Source organism: Musa acuminata, chromosome BXJ2-10 (assembly GCF_036884655.1).
Source record: "Musa acuminata AAA Group cultivar baxijiao chromosome BXJ2-10, Cavendish_Baxijiao_AAA, whole genome shotgun sequence".
Lineage (NCBI taxonomy): Eukaryota > Viridiplantae > Streptophyta > Magnoliopsida > Zingiberales > Musaceae > Musa > Musa acuminata.
In genome coordinates this window covers 33780707-33798500 of record NC_088347.1, presented here as the reverse complement: position 1 = coordinate 33798500, position 17794 = coordinate 33780707, and the positions used below count along the sequence as shown (strand labels likewise).

General features: G+C 40.0%; 2 protein-coding genes across 2 annotated transcripts; one reads left to right on the top strand and one right to left on the bottom strand.

The window, feature by feature from the left end:
* Positions 1–329: 329 nt before the first annotated feature.
* On the top strand, positions 330–6407 carry LOC103969908 (protein DJ-1 homolog C). The gene is made up of 8 exons (XM_009383545.3): positions 330–535; positions 637–837; positions 1879–2028; positions 2106–2285; positions 2726–2803; positions 4418–4618; positions 5412–5549; positions 5626–6407. The coding sequence occupies exons 1-8, from the start codon at positions 383–385 to the stop codon at positions 5839–5841; spliced, it is 1317 nt and encodes a 438-aa protein (XP_009381820.3). The 5' UTR covers positions 330–382; the 3' UTR covers positions 5842–6407.
* Positions 6408–13601: 7194 nt separating this feature from the next.
* On the bottom strand, positions 13602–15293 carry LOC135624191 (uncharacterized). The gene has a single exon (XM_065127594.1). It carries the CDS (start codon positions 15053–15055, stop codon positions 13865–13867), a length of 1191 nt encoding a protein of 396 aa, XP_064983666.1. The 5' UTR covers positions 15056–15293; the 3' UTR covers positions 13602–13864.
* Positions 15294–17794: the final 2501 nt, after the last annotated feature.

Genomic DNA, 17794 nt, shown 5'->3' with positions numbered 1-17794 from the left:
GAGATATCAATAGAGGATTCTCTTAGGGTTTCAAAGGGTTAATATGTGATAAGATCCAGAATGGATTGTCCCCATTTATCATCGACCTTCAAGAATGGATTTATTTGTATTCGAAGATGTTGATATAGAATTCTTATATAGCTTTAGAGGTTGCTTTTGCTTCGTCTTGATATAAAAATCTTTATAAATGATTATATATATATATATATATATATATATATATATATATATATATATAAAGTTCCAAACACAATTACTGAATCATCAATTAAATTAAGTAATAGGATTTGTGTTAGCTATCTTGTTGGATAAAACCCGAACTCTATCCCGCGTGCGTGCGTGCGTGCGAGACGACCCCTCTCTCGATCATCCCCTCAAAGCCATGATGGTCGCCATGGCAATCCCACAATTAAACCACGCGCCGCTCTCCCTTCGAGCGCGGCCGGTCGCGGCCTCCGCTCGAGCGGCGTCGACTGGAGCGATCTCCCTCAGCATCGCCGCCCCAACTTCTCCTTCCCCTTCTCTGAAGAAGAAGGTCCTTGCCGACCTTCTTGCTTCTCTGCGCAATTCTTCTCTTTCCATGGAAACCCTAACCCTGTAAGCTTATGTTCTTCTTCTTCTTCTTGGTGGCGAAAGGTTCTTGTTCCCATCGGGATGGGCACGGAGGAGATGGAAGCCGTCATACTTGTGGACGTTCTCCGTCGAGCTGGCGCCGATGTTCTCATGGCTTCTGTCGAGACGGATCTTGTGGTGGAGGCCTCCTCGGGTACCAAGCTGGTGGCAGATGTTGGCATCGATGCGTGTGCCGACGAGGTGTTCGATCTTGTGGCGCTGCCGGTTAGTATGATGTCGGTATCTTATGGCTTCTTGATCGTACGATTATTTGAAACTGGGACAAGGGTTGTTGTTCCAATATTTATTTCCTCTAAACTTTGAACTCAATGAGTATGATAGTAATCATTGGGATCTTTTTCTTCTCTCCAACTAACAACGAAAAGTTTAAGCATCATATACAGGTAAGTTTAACTCCAAAAGTTCCGACCTCGCTATCCTTAGATATTGATAACACTTGTAATTTCAGAATATTTGGTCTTGAAAAATAAAAAAGAATTAGAGTATCAATATTCGAGGAGGAAAAAAAGACAATGTCATCTATCTTTAGTTCCTAATCCTAGGTGAAACTGCATTAGAGATTTGAGTCTTCTCCGAACCTTATGTTTGTAAACCGATATACCTTAGGTTTATCTTGTTCATGTATGAGGAGAACTTCTAGAACCTATTATAAAGTAATAACATTGAGATGACTCAACTACTATTGTGAAGTTTCACTTGTATGTGCGTTTGAAAGAGATTTTGGTAAAAAAGTGCAGCCCATTGCACACGTCTCTATTCAATGTAGGGATCTAGCGAGTGTCAATATACATAACTGTACATTTACAATCAGAGTAGCTGCTTTTATGTCCTTAATCCTAGTCACCTAGGCGGTGAAGGAGCAACCTCATTGCGGCACCAAGGTTTGCCCTACACAAAGAATGGTTCTAAAGGCTTATGTATTCTTGTATCCATTAAATTAGGAGCATTGTTAAACAAACACATTTTTCTCATTGAATACATTGATCCTATACTAATAACGATCTTAGAATAGTTCAAATTTTTTATTTTGAACTTTTTATGGGCATACAGAATCTTTTGCTTGCCATTGTTAATCATCCAAAAATGTCTAAACATAATTTATTAATTATTAAGCAAAAGTTAAACTTATCATTTGAGATAATCTTAAATACATATGTAAAATTAATATGATCACATTATCGGTTCTATTTTTATATAAAATGTATAATTACATCAACCTGAAGTCCCACTGCAATGAATTTTCAGGGAGGAATGCCAGGCTCTGTGCGCTTAAGAGATTGTGAGGTTCTTCGAAAGATTACAATCAAACAAGCAGAGGAGAAAAGGTTATATGGTGCCATATGTGCTGCTCCTGCTGTTACTCTGATGCCCTGGGGTCTACATAAAAGAAAGCAGGTAAAACTTTAGAATGTTTAACATCATAAAATTATAAGAATGGCAGGTCTGTAATAGATGTCGATTTGAATTGCAAGATAACATGCCATCCAGCCTTCATGGATAAGCTGCCTACCTTCCGGGCAGTGAAATCTAATATCCAAGTCTCTGGGGAGCTCACAACCAGTCGTGGCCCTGGCACAACTTTTGAGTTTGCTCTATCATTTGTTGAACAGCTCTTTGGTGGTGATGTGGCAGAAGATATAGGAAGAAAACTGGTAAGATGTTTGTCAGATCGCCTTGACTTCTCTTGTTTTAAGTTGCATTTTCTCGCCTAGCTAGACTTTAGTACTGGGCTTTGGATATTGCTCAATCAGTTAGGCTATACGACACTTCTTTTAATGTGGGAGTGCTTTTGAAGCCTTCATACGAGTAAGGGATTGCTCGGTCAGTCAGATTATGAGATGCTTCTTTTTATGTGGGAGTGTACCTTGAAGCCTTCATATGAACTAGGGATCTTTCTATTTTGTGTTGCATTTTCGCACTTTATTGAGTTATTTTATGTAACATTTTATATGGAGTGATAAGAGCAATTAACGATATTGTATATGCTCTTTAACATTAGGTTTTTTTTATGCTTGATGATCAATTTATTTGTTCTTGCATATTTAGCATTTTATTCCTGGCATGTCGATGCTTCTTACCCTTGCATGTGCAGCTGGTCCCAGCACATGGTTGCTGTCAGAGAAAGGAAGAGCACAACAAAGTTGAATGGTTCTTTGATCAAACCCCTGATGTAAGTAGTTATTATGTTCTCTTCATGTCTCCCTCTGCACTTCTTTTATTTTTTTTGTTTCTTTTCTTGACATCATAGCTATGTACTCCTTGATGATTGCTTATGTTATCTTTATATGAGGTTGCTGAGAAGTGGATATTGGCAATTCCTCTGATGATAGATCCAAGATATCTATAATTTTGACTTTCGGGAACATTTTTTCTGTCTAACTATATTTTCAATTCTTCTCTTAACATCACTAAGGTTCCACTTCATACATTCAGTTTTAGTCTTGATCTTAGATTCGTAGTTCTTAGTTTTTAACATTTGCCCCTCTTGCTTAATTTTAGATCAATCTGAACTTAACTTTTATAAGTTGAACAATATCATTAGCAAATAACATATATCATAATCATAGAAGTTTCTCTTGGAAGTTCATAAACTTAGTCTTAGTCCAAGTTACTCTAAATTTTAGCTACAACTAAAAATGATTGTAATATGTTAATATCTAGTCACAGAGAATGTTTAGATGAATAAAATTAGTCTGTCATGTTTGTGAATAGGGGCAACTGTATGGGGGTGTAGACACAGGAAGTTTTGTTAAAGATGCTTCTTACATGTATGGGATGCCTTGTGGCACGTAGATTGATTTGCACCACAACAAGTCACCATGTTATCACTTGTCTGATTCATATGGAAGCTTGGTTTTTACTACTTTAAGGCTTGGTTCAATTTGCAAAATACTAATCATCAGTTGGTCTTTTCAAGGTTTGGCTCATAAAGGAGCCAAGCTTGATCAAGGCTTCATTTCTTCATGATTTAACTATTAAGCTCAAACTTGGTTAAGTTCTCCTTTTATGAGCCTGAACATTTGAGCATATGTTTAAGTTATTTGCTGTGATGATCTTCATCATGATCCGTAAATATATTTTATCACAACTGATATAGACCATCACATAAAATGTTTGCATGCTATGCAGTCATTTTATCACAACTGATATAGACCATCATGTAAAATGTTTTCATGCTATGATCATTTTATCTCAACTGATATAGGCCATCGTGTAAAATGTTTTCATGCCATACAGTCACTTGGCATTATTGTACCTTAGGTTCTATCCTGACGCATACAAGGCCGAGCCAGCCATAAGTATATTCAGATTTCACCTTGAATCAGGCTTATGCATTTCTACTCAAATTCAATGTGAGCAATGATATATCATGAGCTATCATATATCATGCCTTTAGTACACATTGGCTGAATTAATTAATCATGGTTTCTATGTCACCAACTTTGTTGATATTATGACATGTAGTGAAAGACTAGACTGTGTTGATTGCAGGATATTTTAGATGTGGTGTGAATATTTTTGGGCCTCATTGCTGTTTGATGATCTTTTTTTGTTTTTTCCTTTCTATTTTCCTTTCTCTTCGTAGTGTAAGCGTCATAGATTAAACTGTCATTATATTCATCATTCAAAGATGTTCAACTAGCATGTCATCCCTTTTCTTTTGTTCAGTACAGAATAACATATGTTATGGAATGCTGTCACTATGAGTGTTGCTTTGTGCCAATGCAAACCACATTTGATTTAGAAATAGTAAAATTCATTTGTACCACTCTTTACCATATAGGTTCTTGTTCCAATTGCTAATGGCTCCGAAGAGATGGAAGTGGTAATGCTGGTGGACATCTTGAGGCGAGCCAAGGTGAATGTTGTGGTTGCTTCAATTGAAAAGACGAAACAGATAATAGCATCCCAAAAGACAAAGATAATTGCAGACACATCTATCATGGATGCTTCTAAGTCGACATATGATCTGATAATTCTTCCTGTAAGTTAAAGGTTACTTTATGCTGTGCCCTGAAATTCTTGGATCATTATGAATTATTCTTGCAACTTGTGGAGCCACCTTAGCATACTGTTTGTACTGGATTTCAACTTCATATGATATTTGCCTGTAATTACTCATAGTTAAAAAAATTATCGTTGACATGTGGACAAGGTAAAACAAATGGGAGCCCAAATATATTACACACATGTAAAATCATTGCATCTTTTATTTTATCAAGTTGGTGTTGTTAGATAACTTAGTGTTCAATGAATTCATATATAATCTGACTAGAGATAGGTCACTTGAGTGAAGTGGCTATCTAGTTTAGTCATGGAAATTGCTTCTGACTTCAAAAAGGGGGCAAATGAATAAGTTAATGTGTCTTACCATATTTGCCTCAACAAACATGTGCACATAAAAAAAAGGTGGCGATAGTTGTTTTGACTACTGATCTTGTTCGTGAGTGTGAATGTAGCAGAGGGCTGCAGGTGGGGAATAAACTCGGGTTGGATCCGACCCCAACATTGAACTTGTGTGAGCTTGGCTTTGGCTTTGGCTTGGTTAAAAAATAAAAAGAACCGACCTGCCTGAATTTGGGTTGAGAACAGGTTAAGGGTCGGCCAATCTAAGCAAACTGACCCAAGCCAATTGTCTGGTTTATAACTTTAAATTTCAGTCATATTTTCTTGATTTTTCAGAAGTAAAGGTGCTATACCTATGATAATTCTTTGGTATATGAAATGTTTCTCATGGTACAGATTCTTAAGAAGCTTATATTTATTAAAAAGCACAGGGAGGAACTGCTGGAGTTGAGAGGCTGCAGAAATCTAGAATTCTGAAGAAATTACTTCGAGAACAAATGGAAGCAGGAAGAGGATATGGTGGGATATGCTCGTCTCCAACTATATTGCACAAGCATGGCTTGCTCAAGGTTGACATTTTTTGGGTTAGAAAATCTGTTCTCTAAATTTTAGAGTTAAATTCACTTGATTGTTTATGCTAAACAGGATAAAATAGCGACAGCTCATTCTGCTTCTATTGGGAAGCTGACCAGCCGAGTTGCTGAGGGAGTTGGAGTTGTAATTGATGGGAAGACCATCACTAGCAGAGGCCTTGGGACTGTGATGGATTTCTCCTTAGCTATTTTAGACAAGTTATATGGGCATGCACGGGCAAGAAGTGTGGCAGAAGGGATTGTTTTTGAGTACCCAAAAGACACCTGAGCAAGACTTGTTAAAAGTTCATATTCAGAAGAATCCAGCATAAGCAGAATAAGGGAATACTATTTCAGATTTCGTTTGCGGCCTCAAGGAATCTGCAGCTAACAAATGCTACTATGGGGCTCAGAGTTGACAAACCTTGGAGAATCTGGTTATCCATTCTCTATCAATGGAATCAGAGGGATTGGTCTCGTTATCCCTTGTGGCCCACATTAAAAGTTTTCATATGCTCTTTGGGTTCTTTACTATCTCCACCGAGACGCTGAATGTTACATGGTTCTGCATTTCAAGATTTACATTCCTATGGTCATGCAGATTCCGGAACAGTTTAATTGTCGTGGTCAGTTCAATTTCAAGTTGTGGTTTATAGACTAGATTATTAAACTGGTTCGAATGCCCATTTATGGATAAAGAGGTGGCAGTGGAGAATTGTTGCTGGTCAAGTGTTGTAATGTAATTCGGCAGGAGAAGGAAAATTTGTTTGTAGAGAGAGATGATGTGACGCAGGAGGGAAGGAAACTTTGTTTGTAGATACAGCTGTTATGTAATGTAATGACCATTTATCCTTATGGAAAAGTGTCGAGATCTTATTATTTGTCATTACAAAGACTGGTGCGAGAGAAAGTAGCATTTTGCATCAAGCGGACAACTCGACGATGCATTGCTTTCTGGGCTTTGATGCTTAACTAAGACTAACAAATATGCTTAATCATTTGGACACGTGAATTGATGACTTTTGATGTCGAAGTTACAAGATGATTATAACATCCGATGATTTTATGCATAATTTATGATTGAATAATGATCAATGGTTTCTCAATTATGGATTAACTAACTCATCACTTCAACCAAGTTCACTATACAAAACTATAGTAAGTCCTATGATCTTAGAACATTGCTTGTTCATATTCTTGAATCCTTTGAACCATCAGCAACTTATTGGATTCCTCTAGCAGTCATCGCTTGCTTTCTATCAATGTTGCATCGCCAATAGGCTCGCCAACTGTGACTCCTCCAATTGAGCATGGAGTCAAGTCATCTCCCCCATCTGTCAATCAGCCTCGCCAAATTTATTCTAGAGCACGTCTCGCTCCCTCAAAATTATTGACATGGCAGTCAAAGAATTAGGGGCTCGATTGAACACCACGATCATGATGTGATGCCCCTGTAACCAAAGGAACATACGTTAATAAAGGTCAAACAAATACTAGATGTGCTACACTTTGGAACAGAAGCACTTCTCATGACCTTTTGCTTGTGGGCTTTACCTAAGCATAGAACAAAGGTCATAAAGGGAAATCTAAGCACGAGGCGCTATCTATCGGGTGCCTCCTCGATGGCGGCACGGGTGCATTAGGCATCCGGACACTTCCCCTAGGAGAGGTGGGGGAAGCTTGATTTGTTGCTGCTCCTCACCTTCCTCTAATGGGTGTGCGGTTGGTCCATCAGACACTTGCCATGGACTGCTGGCGTCATGGCCTGCCTCTTCACCTCATGCATGGAATGGTGGCCAATCCAAGGTTGCATGGAGACTCTCGATTGTTTTCTTGATTGCTTCCTCTATTGTTGTTCTCCCTCTACAGTCTAAGAAGATTCACCAACCTTTTTCTTGCCTTTTCTTTTGTGAAAGACGCAAGAGAAGAGAAGCTTCCAGCAAGATCCATGCTTGAGGCTAAGTTAAAAATAAAAGAAAAGTGACATGACAATCATAAATTAACTATTAATGATTGATCGTCGAGCTTACAATTTGATTGAATATCAACATAGAGCATTTTGATCACATCAAGCAATAATCATGAATCATCATAAACTAAATTAAATTGGATTAACAATAACAATTACGCTTGCAAGAAACTAAAATGACATATCACATGACTAGAATCTTAACTGCCTTTGTCCACCCGCAAGCTAATGCCAGTATTTGTGATATAGTCAAATCCAATAATAAAGTATGATCCAACAATGACATGATAAAAGTTGACCAAGAAGAGTTTTTTTGACAATAAAATATCATCATCCAAGTATCTCCCAATAACGATACGATCGAATCTAATCACGAAGAATCATTAGATTATATAGATGATAAAACAGTCAAATATGACCATGAAACACGTTATTCAAATAATATGCATTTTGTGCAACAAAATATTTTATTAGCAATTTTTTATTCGAAGCCTCTTCTTTTTTTTTGGTAACAATAAGAAATGGCCATCATAGAATGAAAAACGCTCGAATTCGTTCCGCCATTGTAGAAGTCACCATCTTCCTCCTTTACGAGGACATTCATGGGTCAGTGCATGTCCCTTCCGCTGCAAAACGAAATATATACGATTATTAGTAGCACATTGCAAATTACTACCATTCAAGAAGCATTCATTAGCTTAAATGATCGTAGAGAATTGCATGATGTTTGTTTGCAACTCACAAGGATCTGTAAAGGTTATCAACGCATCACCTCCAAAGTCACAAGCTGAAGTAAAGATTGAAGACCACGGAAGCATGACTCCTCAACTGGTTCGGTTCATAACAAGATCCACCTTCTTCGATGGAGCTGCAATTTACCTTGGTGCACAGCTCCTTGATATCCTTCGCTAATCTATCGCTTTCTGCAAGGGGATTTGTTATACACCACATCGTTGGCTATAGTACGATGAAACGATGGATTACAAATATATATATATATATATCGTGTTGAATGATTCTAAATGTTCGACAAAAGCTACAAAGACAATCCAAGATAAGAATTGAAAGGAGGATTTGACTTACGAGATTGCGATCGACTCCCACAAATCTCGACTCTTGTGGGAATTAAAAAAAAAAAGAAAATATTTTAGATACAAATTTTAGTTGATAATTCATAAGAGACGATCGATTCTTTTTATATATATAACACAATGATTATAATGGTAGATGGTGAAACAAAAACCAAGTGATGATGAATATACCTATGTGGAAAATAGAGCTCATAGCGATGATCAAGACCAGGAAATAAAAGCATCCTTTTGACATTTTCATCTTTGGAGTCTTCCCCTACACAAATCTGATATCAAACCTACAAATTTCGTGGTTTTATAGAGTTGCTTTTCGGGAATTAGGACAATAAGCGATGTTCATCTTGACTTAATTACTCTCGATTCTTTCTCTTGCTAACAATGATTTGCTTCCATGTATAATGTGCTTTTTTATGGGTTGCTTTGATTTATGGAATCCACCATAATGTTATTTAGTTTAAGATTGAGTTGATTATTCTGATTGAGCAACTATATTTTGATAAAAAATAGTTATAATATTAACTAAGTTTTGTAGCATTGAAGGTGAAATATATTTGAACTCCCAAATCAAGTGTAACCATAGAAAGAAAGGGACGAAAATTTGTGATCTGAATTCAATGACTTTTAAATCAAATCAAGAAGAAATTGGCAACAATTCCGACTTTTCAAAGCTTACCAATGCATGAAGACACCATTTAATGGTTGGCTTTCTATCTAATCATTGTGATGAGAATGGTGTAGTAGTCGATTATTCGACATTCCTTACTCCCTTTTGTTAAGAAAATATTCTTGCGCGATAGAGATGGGAAGATTACGAGGAGCTGTTGCATGCTTACATGCAGACATGACAGTCAGTTTTACGGGTGGTACGTACCGCTCCGATAGGTCAGCGGTATGCGGATCGCTCGGTACCGGTCCGTATTGTAACAGTGTACTGTAGCACTGCTACAGTACCTGGTACACCTGAGTGTACCGCTCGGTATATCGTTTCGTATCGATACCGAGCCCGAGTCGAAACGTCAGTACGGTACGATACGACGGACCTTGACCTTAGTTTTATGTGTTTTTGTTTGTAAAAATATATATTCGAACAAATTGTAGTGCATAGTACGACTGCTCACCGTGCCGGGCCAAAAAGTCCCAAATGGATCTGTTTTCACGTGTCGCAAGCTGTTTTCTGTAGCATGTTATAGCGCACGAAATATCAGCCATCTCAACACCTTGAAACCCCCCAAGTGGCACAAGGCTGGATGAGGCTTTGGTATATAGTCGGGCGTTGAACAATCTTCACAAGTTCACACATTTTCTTGACGGAAATTTACCTTCGCGTCCGACACCTGGTGAGCAGTTGTTTGTAGATTTACAATTGTTCGTTCAACCCTCTAAAGTCATTGTTTTCCTCATTTCTCTGCTTTCTCTCATGCACGCAAGATGCTCATTGAATCGCTTGTAAAGCTTCCCTCTTCGTAAGACGTCGGGATTTGTCCGTCGCTCGTTCTTTGAACTAATCAACTTTCTTTTTTACAAATCCTTCGAGACCTGAGTGAGGTTACAAATTAGCTGACCTTTGCAGATGCATATCGCAAGGGCGCGTCAAGACTTAGGTAATCCTAGCTAAGTCCGAGAAGTTGACGCAATGATGCATTGCAACTTATACAACTCAGGCTAAGTTCGCGTCTTGGCCATAATAGTGCCTCATGACTTAGACAATTCTAGTCTGTGACATTCCTTAGTCACTTTTATTACGAAAATATTCTTGTGTAATAGAGATAGGAAGATTAGGAGGAGATGTTGCAATTGTGACAGAAACAGGGCACTAAAAGTGGAGATGTCGCAACGACATGAGGTGGAACCGATGGAATGTCACAATGCTTTAGGACACTTCTCCTATCCTTTTCGTTGATTTCAGGTCACCATGTTGCATGCATTGTTGTCTATCCACCTATGCAAAGCCTCCTCCCTTCCTTTTGCCACCTCAAATGCGTATATCTCGCATCTCGTTTGAGTCCGAGGGAGAAAATACTCATATCTTGTATCGCATTTCCCACTTGTAGAAAATTTTTGTTTCCCATGTATTGCTTACTCAGTGTCCCAAAATATTGCATCGTGATGTATTCCTTCGATAATTAATTCAGTTTTGTCGAGAAGCTCATTGTTATTGATAACCTTTTTTTTCTATTATGAAAAATTCCCTATAAAAATAATAAAATATAATTTTATTATTTACAACCTCTCAATTATCAATCATATCCTTATTTCCACGACTTCTAATTTCATCATATGAAATCCTAACCATTTTAACACTACTCATCGTACTTTGATGCAACTTGACATTGTAGTTCATATCGTGATATCGTTCGTCACTCAATACTTGATGCTACTCGACGACGAGGAAAACATTACTCGATACATAGAAAGACGTGCTCGACACTTGTCGATCATCACTAGACATCGCTCGTCGTTTATCATTGGATGTCATCGGTCATCAATGACCTTTGAACGTCGCTCGTGGCTCTCACCACTTGTTGTTATTGGACGTCATTCGTCGCTCGAAGAGAAGAACAAGAATGAAAAATATATATATTTAGATCTATTTACATAGAGATATCTTTGGAACATTAAAAATTTTAAAATAAGATAATAATAATAATAATAATAATGAATTATCAATAAAAACCTTCTTTATTGGAAAAAAAAATCTCATAAACCGTTTTAAGAGCTCATATTTGGTTCAATGAATTTGGAATAAAGACATATTTAAGAAAACTCCGCGTATGGAGTCCGATCGATCATATTAAACGAATAGAATAAATTATAACCTCACTCGAAGTCGTAGGTGGGAACACATTCATTCAAGAGATTCAAAAGTCGGGTGTTTGTCCTCATGCAAATGCTCGGAAGTTGACGACGGAGTCGTGAAATGCAAAGTCAAAAGTGGGCACACGGAGACCGAGACCGTGAATCCTCCTCAAGTGGGACACTTAAATAAAACATAGGCAGTGGTCCGAAGGAGTAAGTGATGATCTCGAATCGTAAAGGAGTTGATTCTTTGATTCCAAAGCCACCCACCGTGTCTCGTGGAACGAGGACGACACGATGAACCCCATGCGATTTTTGGAGGATGCCGTGGCGACAAGCTTTTGACATCCAAAAGCGTTCCCATGTACGTGAGTTTGTCGTCGCTCTCTCTCTCTCTCTCTCTCACTCTTGAATTGCTCCCATCTTATGTATATTATTACTCTTCATGGAATATGTTTAAGTCTCAAAAATCCTCCAAGAAAAGGTTGATATTAGTTAGAACATACATACATATATCGCTATCAATCGATAGTCAACAATCCATTGTCTTAAACTCGGCACTAACATCAAAAACAATAAACACCTTTGGAGCTATCATTACTTTCTCAAACATTGTAGATTTTAACGAGAGTCATTTTCTTGAAAACAGCTCCTCTTCCTTTTTCTTTAGAAGATTTTTTTTTTCTTAGATGGTGTCCATTTTTCGTCCATTGTCTTCACCGAGACACTATTAAGGCCAATCATTATTGAGACACTATTAAGGCCAATCATGAGGCTCTCTGAGTGATTTTATAATTATTATCCTCTCATCGTAAGTATCGACTCCATCTTGTATCACCGGTAGTGCAATGTCATCAATCTTCCCCATCGTTATTGGCAATGGAGATGTCAAGGAGAACGACCATCTCATGATAGGGTCTTAGTGATTCCTTAATAGAAACGAATGAGAGTGAGAGCGAGGGTAGAAGTGACGAACGAGGACACGATGATAGTAGTGGACATGGGTCTTAGCGACGAATGAGGACGAAGGCACACTCGAGAGCAAGGGTGGATGCAATAGACGAGGGCACGATAATAAACATCAACAAGAGCCTTAGCGACGATAATGACAAACGAATGCAAGTGCAAAGGCGACGGGTGATGAACGACGACGATGACGACTAGGGGACATCACGAGTATTACAAAAATAAAAATAAAAGTCTTTTTTCAACGTAATCGCCTTTTAACGATGTGCATATAAAAGCAACAGTTCAGAATCAAGATAGCTGCGTGATGGGTCCCATCTGACATGGATCAGAAGCGTCGGAGGCATCAGGAAACGATTAATTAGTGGATAAAGGCAGAGCATCCAACTATGTAGATTGTACCGTAAATGGATCTCACCTACATGTCCAACTGGCTGGGCCACACCCGTGTCAGTACTCCCCCAACAAACACATCAAATATCACACCACCTCCCGTTCTACTTTATAATAAGCCAGACTTGTAGATGGCTCTCGTACAACCCACCACTGTGGAACCAACGTGGCAACAACAGCCCCGCAACAAAACCTCCCTCTTTCTCTTCCCTTTCTCCTGTCGCCCACCTCCAACTATCCTCTCTACTCGACACCTTCCCAAGCTGTCACCGCCATCAACAAAACACCAAACAGACGAGGAAAGCAGCAGCAGCTGCTGCATCGACATTGCACGCTCGCACACCCTCAAACCGGAGGAATCGCGTGGGCTCCGCGACGGCGAGACGATGCCATCCCCGCGCGTGTGGTTGCGGCTGCCAGCGGAGCCCAACTACGATGTGATGCATCGGACAACGGACACTCCCTATTTAATTAATCAATTTAAAATGATTAAGAGTTTAGAATAATGAATTTGACTGAATTGATATCTTTTAAATTAAAAATCAATTCGAATCGATTAATCAAATAAAAAAAAGATATTTTGAATCAGAATTATTTATACTATTTAAAATTAAATTATTAGTGAATCGATTCGAATCAAATTAATTTAATTATAATTTGACTGTTTTAATACGTTTGTGATCTAAATAGGCCACACAAAATTAAAATTAAGCCGAACCGTATCCTCGAATATAAAGAAACGTTGGGGTTGCCAATAGTACGGATCGCTTGACTCAAATGTCAAGTATCAAATTCATCTTTCCCTAATATACTATCAAATGTTATATACATCAAATCTGAGTCAATTAATTGCGAATCACATTTTACATGGACCAAACTTGAGAAGCACAACTCATAGCTCCCTCGAGACATTTTTCTCATCATGATCACATATATATATATATATATATATATATATATATATATATATTAACGATACAAGTATTTTAGCTATGTTATACTCCGTACACGCTTCTTTATACGCCCTCCGGATTTGTAAGAAATTGAAAGTTACACAAGTCTCGCAAGAAAAAGAACAAAAACAAGAGGAAGACCGGTCAGGTTCGGGTCACCGCCTCCACGAGCTTCTCGACCTTATGGGCCATCGACGGGGGTAGCTTCACCGGTGGGCGGAGATCCCTCCCCTGCCGCTGCCCAATGTCGAGCCCTAGAGCGTCTGAGACTTCGTCGGGGCTCCAACCCGCACGGCGGAGAAAGTCGGAGCACCGGTCCGCCTTTATGAGTACCGCGTCGAGCACCGCGTCAGCGTCGATGGGTCCGGCTGCTGCCGCGGGCTCGTCGCCGCCGTTGAATATTCCCAGCGCCGGCACGTGGACCATCTCCCTGACGTCCGATTCGCTCCACCCGCCTTGACTCAGGACGGATCCGATGCCATCCAGGTAGCTCCCGACCCACTCAGGCAACTTCCGCGCCCGGATCTCCAAGAACCGCTCGGTATCCGGCGGAGGCGAGGAGGAGGATGAGGAAGCCGTCTCGGAAGCGGAGGAGGAGGAGGACGACGAAGAAGAGTTGCGGCGGCGATGGTCGGTGGCGGCGTCGCTCCAGAACTCGATCCAGCGGGGGCTAATGCCGGCGGCGGAGGTGGCGTGGAGGATCCGTAGGTGGGACGAGGGCTCCGGGTACCGAAGGACGGCGGAGTGGCGCTGGAAGAAGTCGGCCAGGTCGAGCGCACAGCAGAAGACGCGGGCTTCGTCGACGTAGAAAACGGGGTTCCCGGCGAGGGAGGGAAAACAGGGGATGTAGCAACGACCGAAGAGCGGGAGGAGGAGCGGTGCGCGGCAGAGAGCGGCACGGGCACGGCGGATGGCGCGGGAGGGGTCAGCAGGGCGGCGGCCCCAGGAGCGGGGCCAGAGGGCGCCGCTGGCGACCTGGACGGTGGCGGCGGCGACTGGGAGGCGGAGAAGGGTGGGGCTAGGGGCGCGCCAGTCAGGGAACCCGGAGCCGGAGGGAACGGCAAGAGCAAGGATGGCGCGGAGGTCCGGGGGGAAGCAGAAGGCGAGGTCGGCCTCAAGCCGCGCGAGCTCTGCCTCGGAGAGGCCAGGACGGAGGGGGACGAAAGCGGCGCGGAGGTGGGCGAGGACGGCCTCAGCGAGGGGGCGAAGGGAGAGAAGTCCAAGGCGGCGGGACGAGGAGGCGTGGACTGTGGCGGCGGCGCGGGCGGAGAGACGGCGGAGGCCAGCGGCGTGGGACGGTGACAGGGCCGCCATCCGACGGTCGACATCCGCCATGGTACGTAACTCAGGTGAGCACGCAATGGCGATCTGCAAAGCGGCGATTATTTGGGATGCGGAAATAATGGTTAGGAGAAGAGCCTTATGAAGGTGGGAGAGGAGGAGGTGGAGGAAAGGGACGGGGTGGTGAGGGTGGCGTTATATAGGCTTTAATAGGAGGGCGAGGGAGGTGTAAGCACAGTAGGGGAAAGAGTGAGTCGGGAGTTAGCGACCGTGAGAGGTGCATTGCATCGCGTTCCTACAGATCCGGCCTTCGATTTGGAAGCACTGCCGTCCCACAATTAACCTCTATCTCTAATATATGAATATTACTAACTAAACAAGGTAAGCAGATGCGTTTTTCTTGACATTCCAAAATTAGCCTTGTGAATTCAATCTTTTGCCCACATGCATCCCAAATGCTTAAAGAAAAAAAAAGAGATATTAACGTAAAATTTGAAATGTAATTTATTCGATTTATTAAGTCTTTGTTAGGTTATCCTATTGGATAGAAAATTATTGCATAAGCAATAAGTCTTACGATCCAATTCATATTTGAGCATTACATATGTTTTCTACCTATGCATTACAGAGGTAGGACCGAACTTTCTAATTTAAAGAATCAAATATTAGCATAACAACAGCATTTAATCCGATGCTTGGGTGCCACAAAATCACACACAGTTCATCTTTGTAAAGCTTCAAATCGCTTCTCCACACACACGGAGTGGGTGTTGTTTCTTTGTTCTTCTTCTTTATGGCCGCAGACGAGAAAGGAGATTTGATGGTGTCACAAGGAAACCGGCCAATTAATTTACTTGGATTAGGGAATCTGTTCTCAGTTAATTCACATTCCTTTCTTCAAGAACAGTGTGAAGCAGTCGGCAGAAGCAACCGATGAAGGGTGCAGTAAATGGATAGATTCCTTCAACTCACCGCCCTCATGTTTGAATGCGTACGTACGTAGCATGGGGACCGAGCCAACCCCGCCGCTTGGAACGTGGATTCACGTGTGGTAACTTCGATGATTGCCGTTCTAATAATATACTTTGCTTGCTAAGAGGAGAAGTTTGGTAAGGATGATGAAGGGTGATGGCTATTTAATTGGTGCGTACTGTTTCTTTAATCATAGTTTTAGAAGTTTAAGGAAAGGCATGATATGAGGAATACATTATTGAGGCCATTAATTGTTTACGCCATTTGCTGCATAGAGACTTTCAAATGTAATTAGAGAGATATGATCCATTTAGAATATAATACATTTGGTCGAGTAGGCAATGGGTATCCTCTAAGAAGATGGAATCTGACGCAAACTACAACAAATAATACAATTAAAAGGGCGGCTAAATGCATGTGATGCTTACGAATACAATGTATAGATTGGAGTCACATATGCATGCTTGATTATCACCGAGAAAACAATGGTTATTTTCATGACTTTGAATTGAGTTATTAATCTTTTATTATGTATTTGTATTAAAAAAATATCAATTTAATTGATTTATTAATAAAATAAATTTAATTAATTTATTGGTGATAGTAAACATGAGAGAGGTTACATGCATATGACGTCCTACTAGGCAGTAGTAGTTCGGTGCTGCTATTGGTGATCGTTTCTACGACGATGCCTCCTTCCGTCATTGATAATTATCTTATTTTTTTAACTTAAATTATATATGTTATTATATTAATGATTTATTATGAGTTAACATATCACGTAGTTAGACTTTGACATCTATTAACTCAAACTCAGATTTAACATATACTACAATTTTGAAAGTGTAGAGGTTAGACACAAAGTGCACTACAAGGGTTTAAGAGGTGCATGATCGAAATCACATGGGTTAAAATAGACTTTAGTCATAAATTACACATGTCATTATATTAATGATTTATTATGAGTCAGCATACCACGTAAGCAGACTTTAATAAATGATTGACAAGATGTGACGTTCTTAAAAATATAATGATTGTTTTATACATAAGTAAACCATAAGACTTTAATAAATTTATGATCAAAATCACATGGTTAAAATAGACCTTTAACCTTGAAAAAAAATATATACTCGTCCTATATCAATTAAAAATATATTTGAGCGTTTAGAAGATATCATGCAAACTTGAAATAGTAGTTAATAGCTCAAAGGACACCGGAAGCTTTGAGTTGTCGTCTATATATACATTAGTCTAGTTTAGAGATTATGTGATTTTGTAGAGCTGTTACGGTGGATTGGATTTAAAAGACGAGAGGAGGAAGAAGATGCACTATCATTCATTTATGGCAGCATAAATTGTTTGGAAAACCTCGACCAATAAACATGATAGAACTGAGTTCGTAAAAATGTTGCCTGGGCGGGGAACTTTATTCTGCAGCTTACTTTACTTTAGTCTTCCACCTAAAAGTCCAAAAGCAAACTCGATCCTTCAAATGTCAAGACAAAAAGAGATCGATGAACGATGGCACATCGGGATCCTAATGCACAGAAAGATGTCCTTAGTTTGGTCATCCCAACAGAGTAGAATGAACTGTACTAACAAGTTGTGCTACAAGAAAGTTGAGCTAATTGAAGTTTTTGGTAGCCATACGTGGTAGACATGCAAGATAGAACCTTCTAAATATGCAGTAGTGATGATGCCAAGAGTCCATAAACTTCGTCTCTTTGCTCCACTTCTTTAGCCATTGTTCTTTGGCATCAGCATTGCATTAATTGCTTGTGAAATCTCCATGAACATTCCTAGCATCCAGCAAACCCTGTA

What these genes read in the sequence shown, in the direction of transcription:
- LOC103969908 (XM_009383545.3), top strand. Translation starts at nt 383, where the DNA reads ATGATGGTCGCCATGGCAATCCCACAATTAAACCACGCGCCGCTCTCC. An exon ending in GTCTACATAAAAGAAAGCAG is followed by an intron (nt 2,029 to 2,105) that starts GTAAAACTTTAG and finishes TTGAATTGCAAG; the next exon opens with ATAACATGCCATCCAGCCTT. An exon ending in ATGATCTGATAATTCTTCCT is followed by an intron (nt 4,619 to 5,411) that starts GTAAGTTAAAGG and finishes TAAAAAGCACAG; the next exon opens with GGAGGAACTGCTGGAGTTGA.
- LOC135624191 (XM_065127594.1), bottom strand. Translation starts at nt 15,055, where the DNA reads ATGGCGGATGTCGACCGTCGGATGGCGGCCCTGTCACCGTCCCACGCC.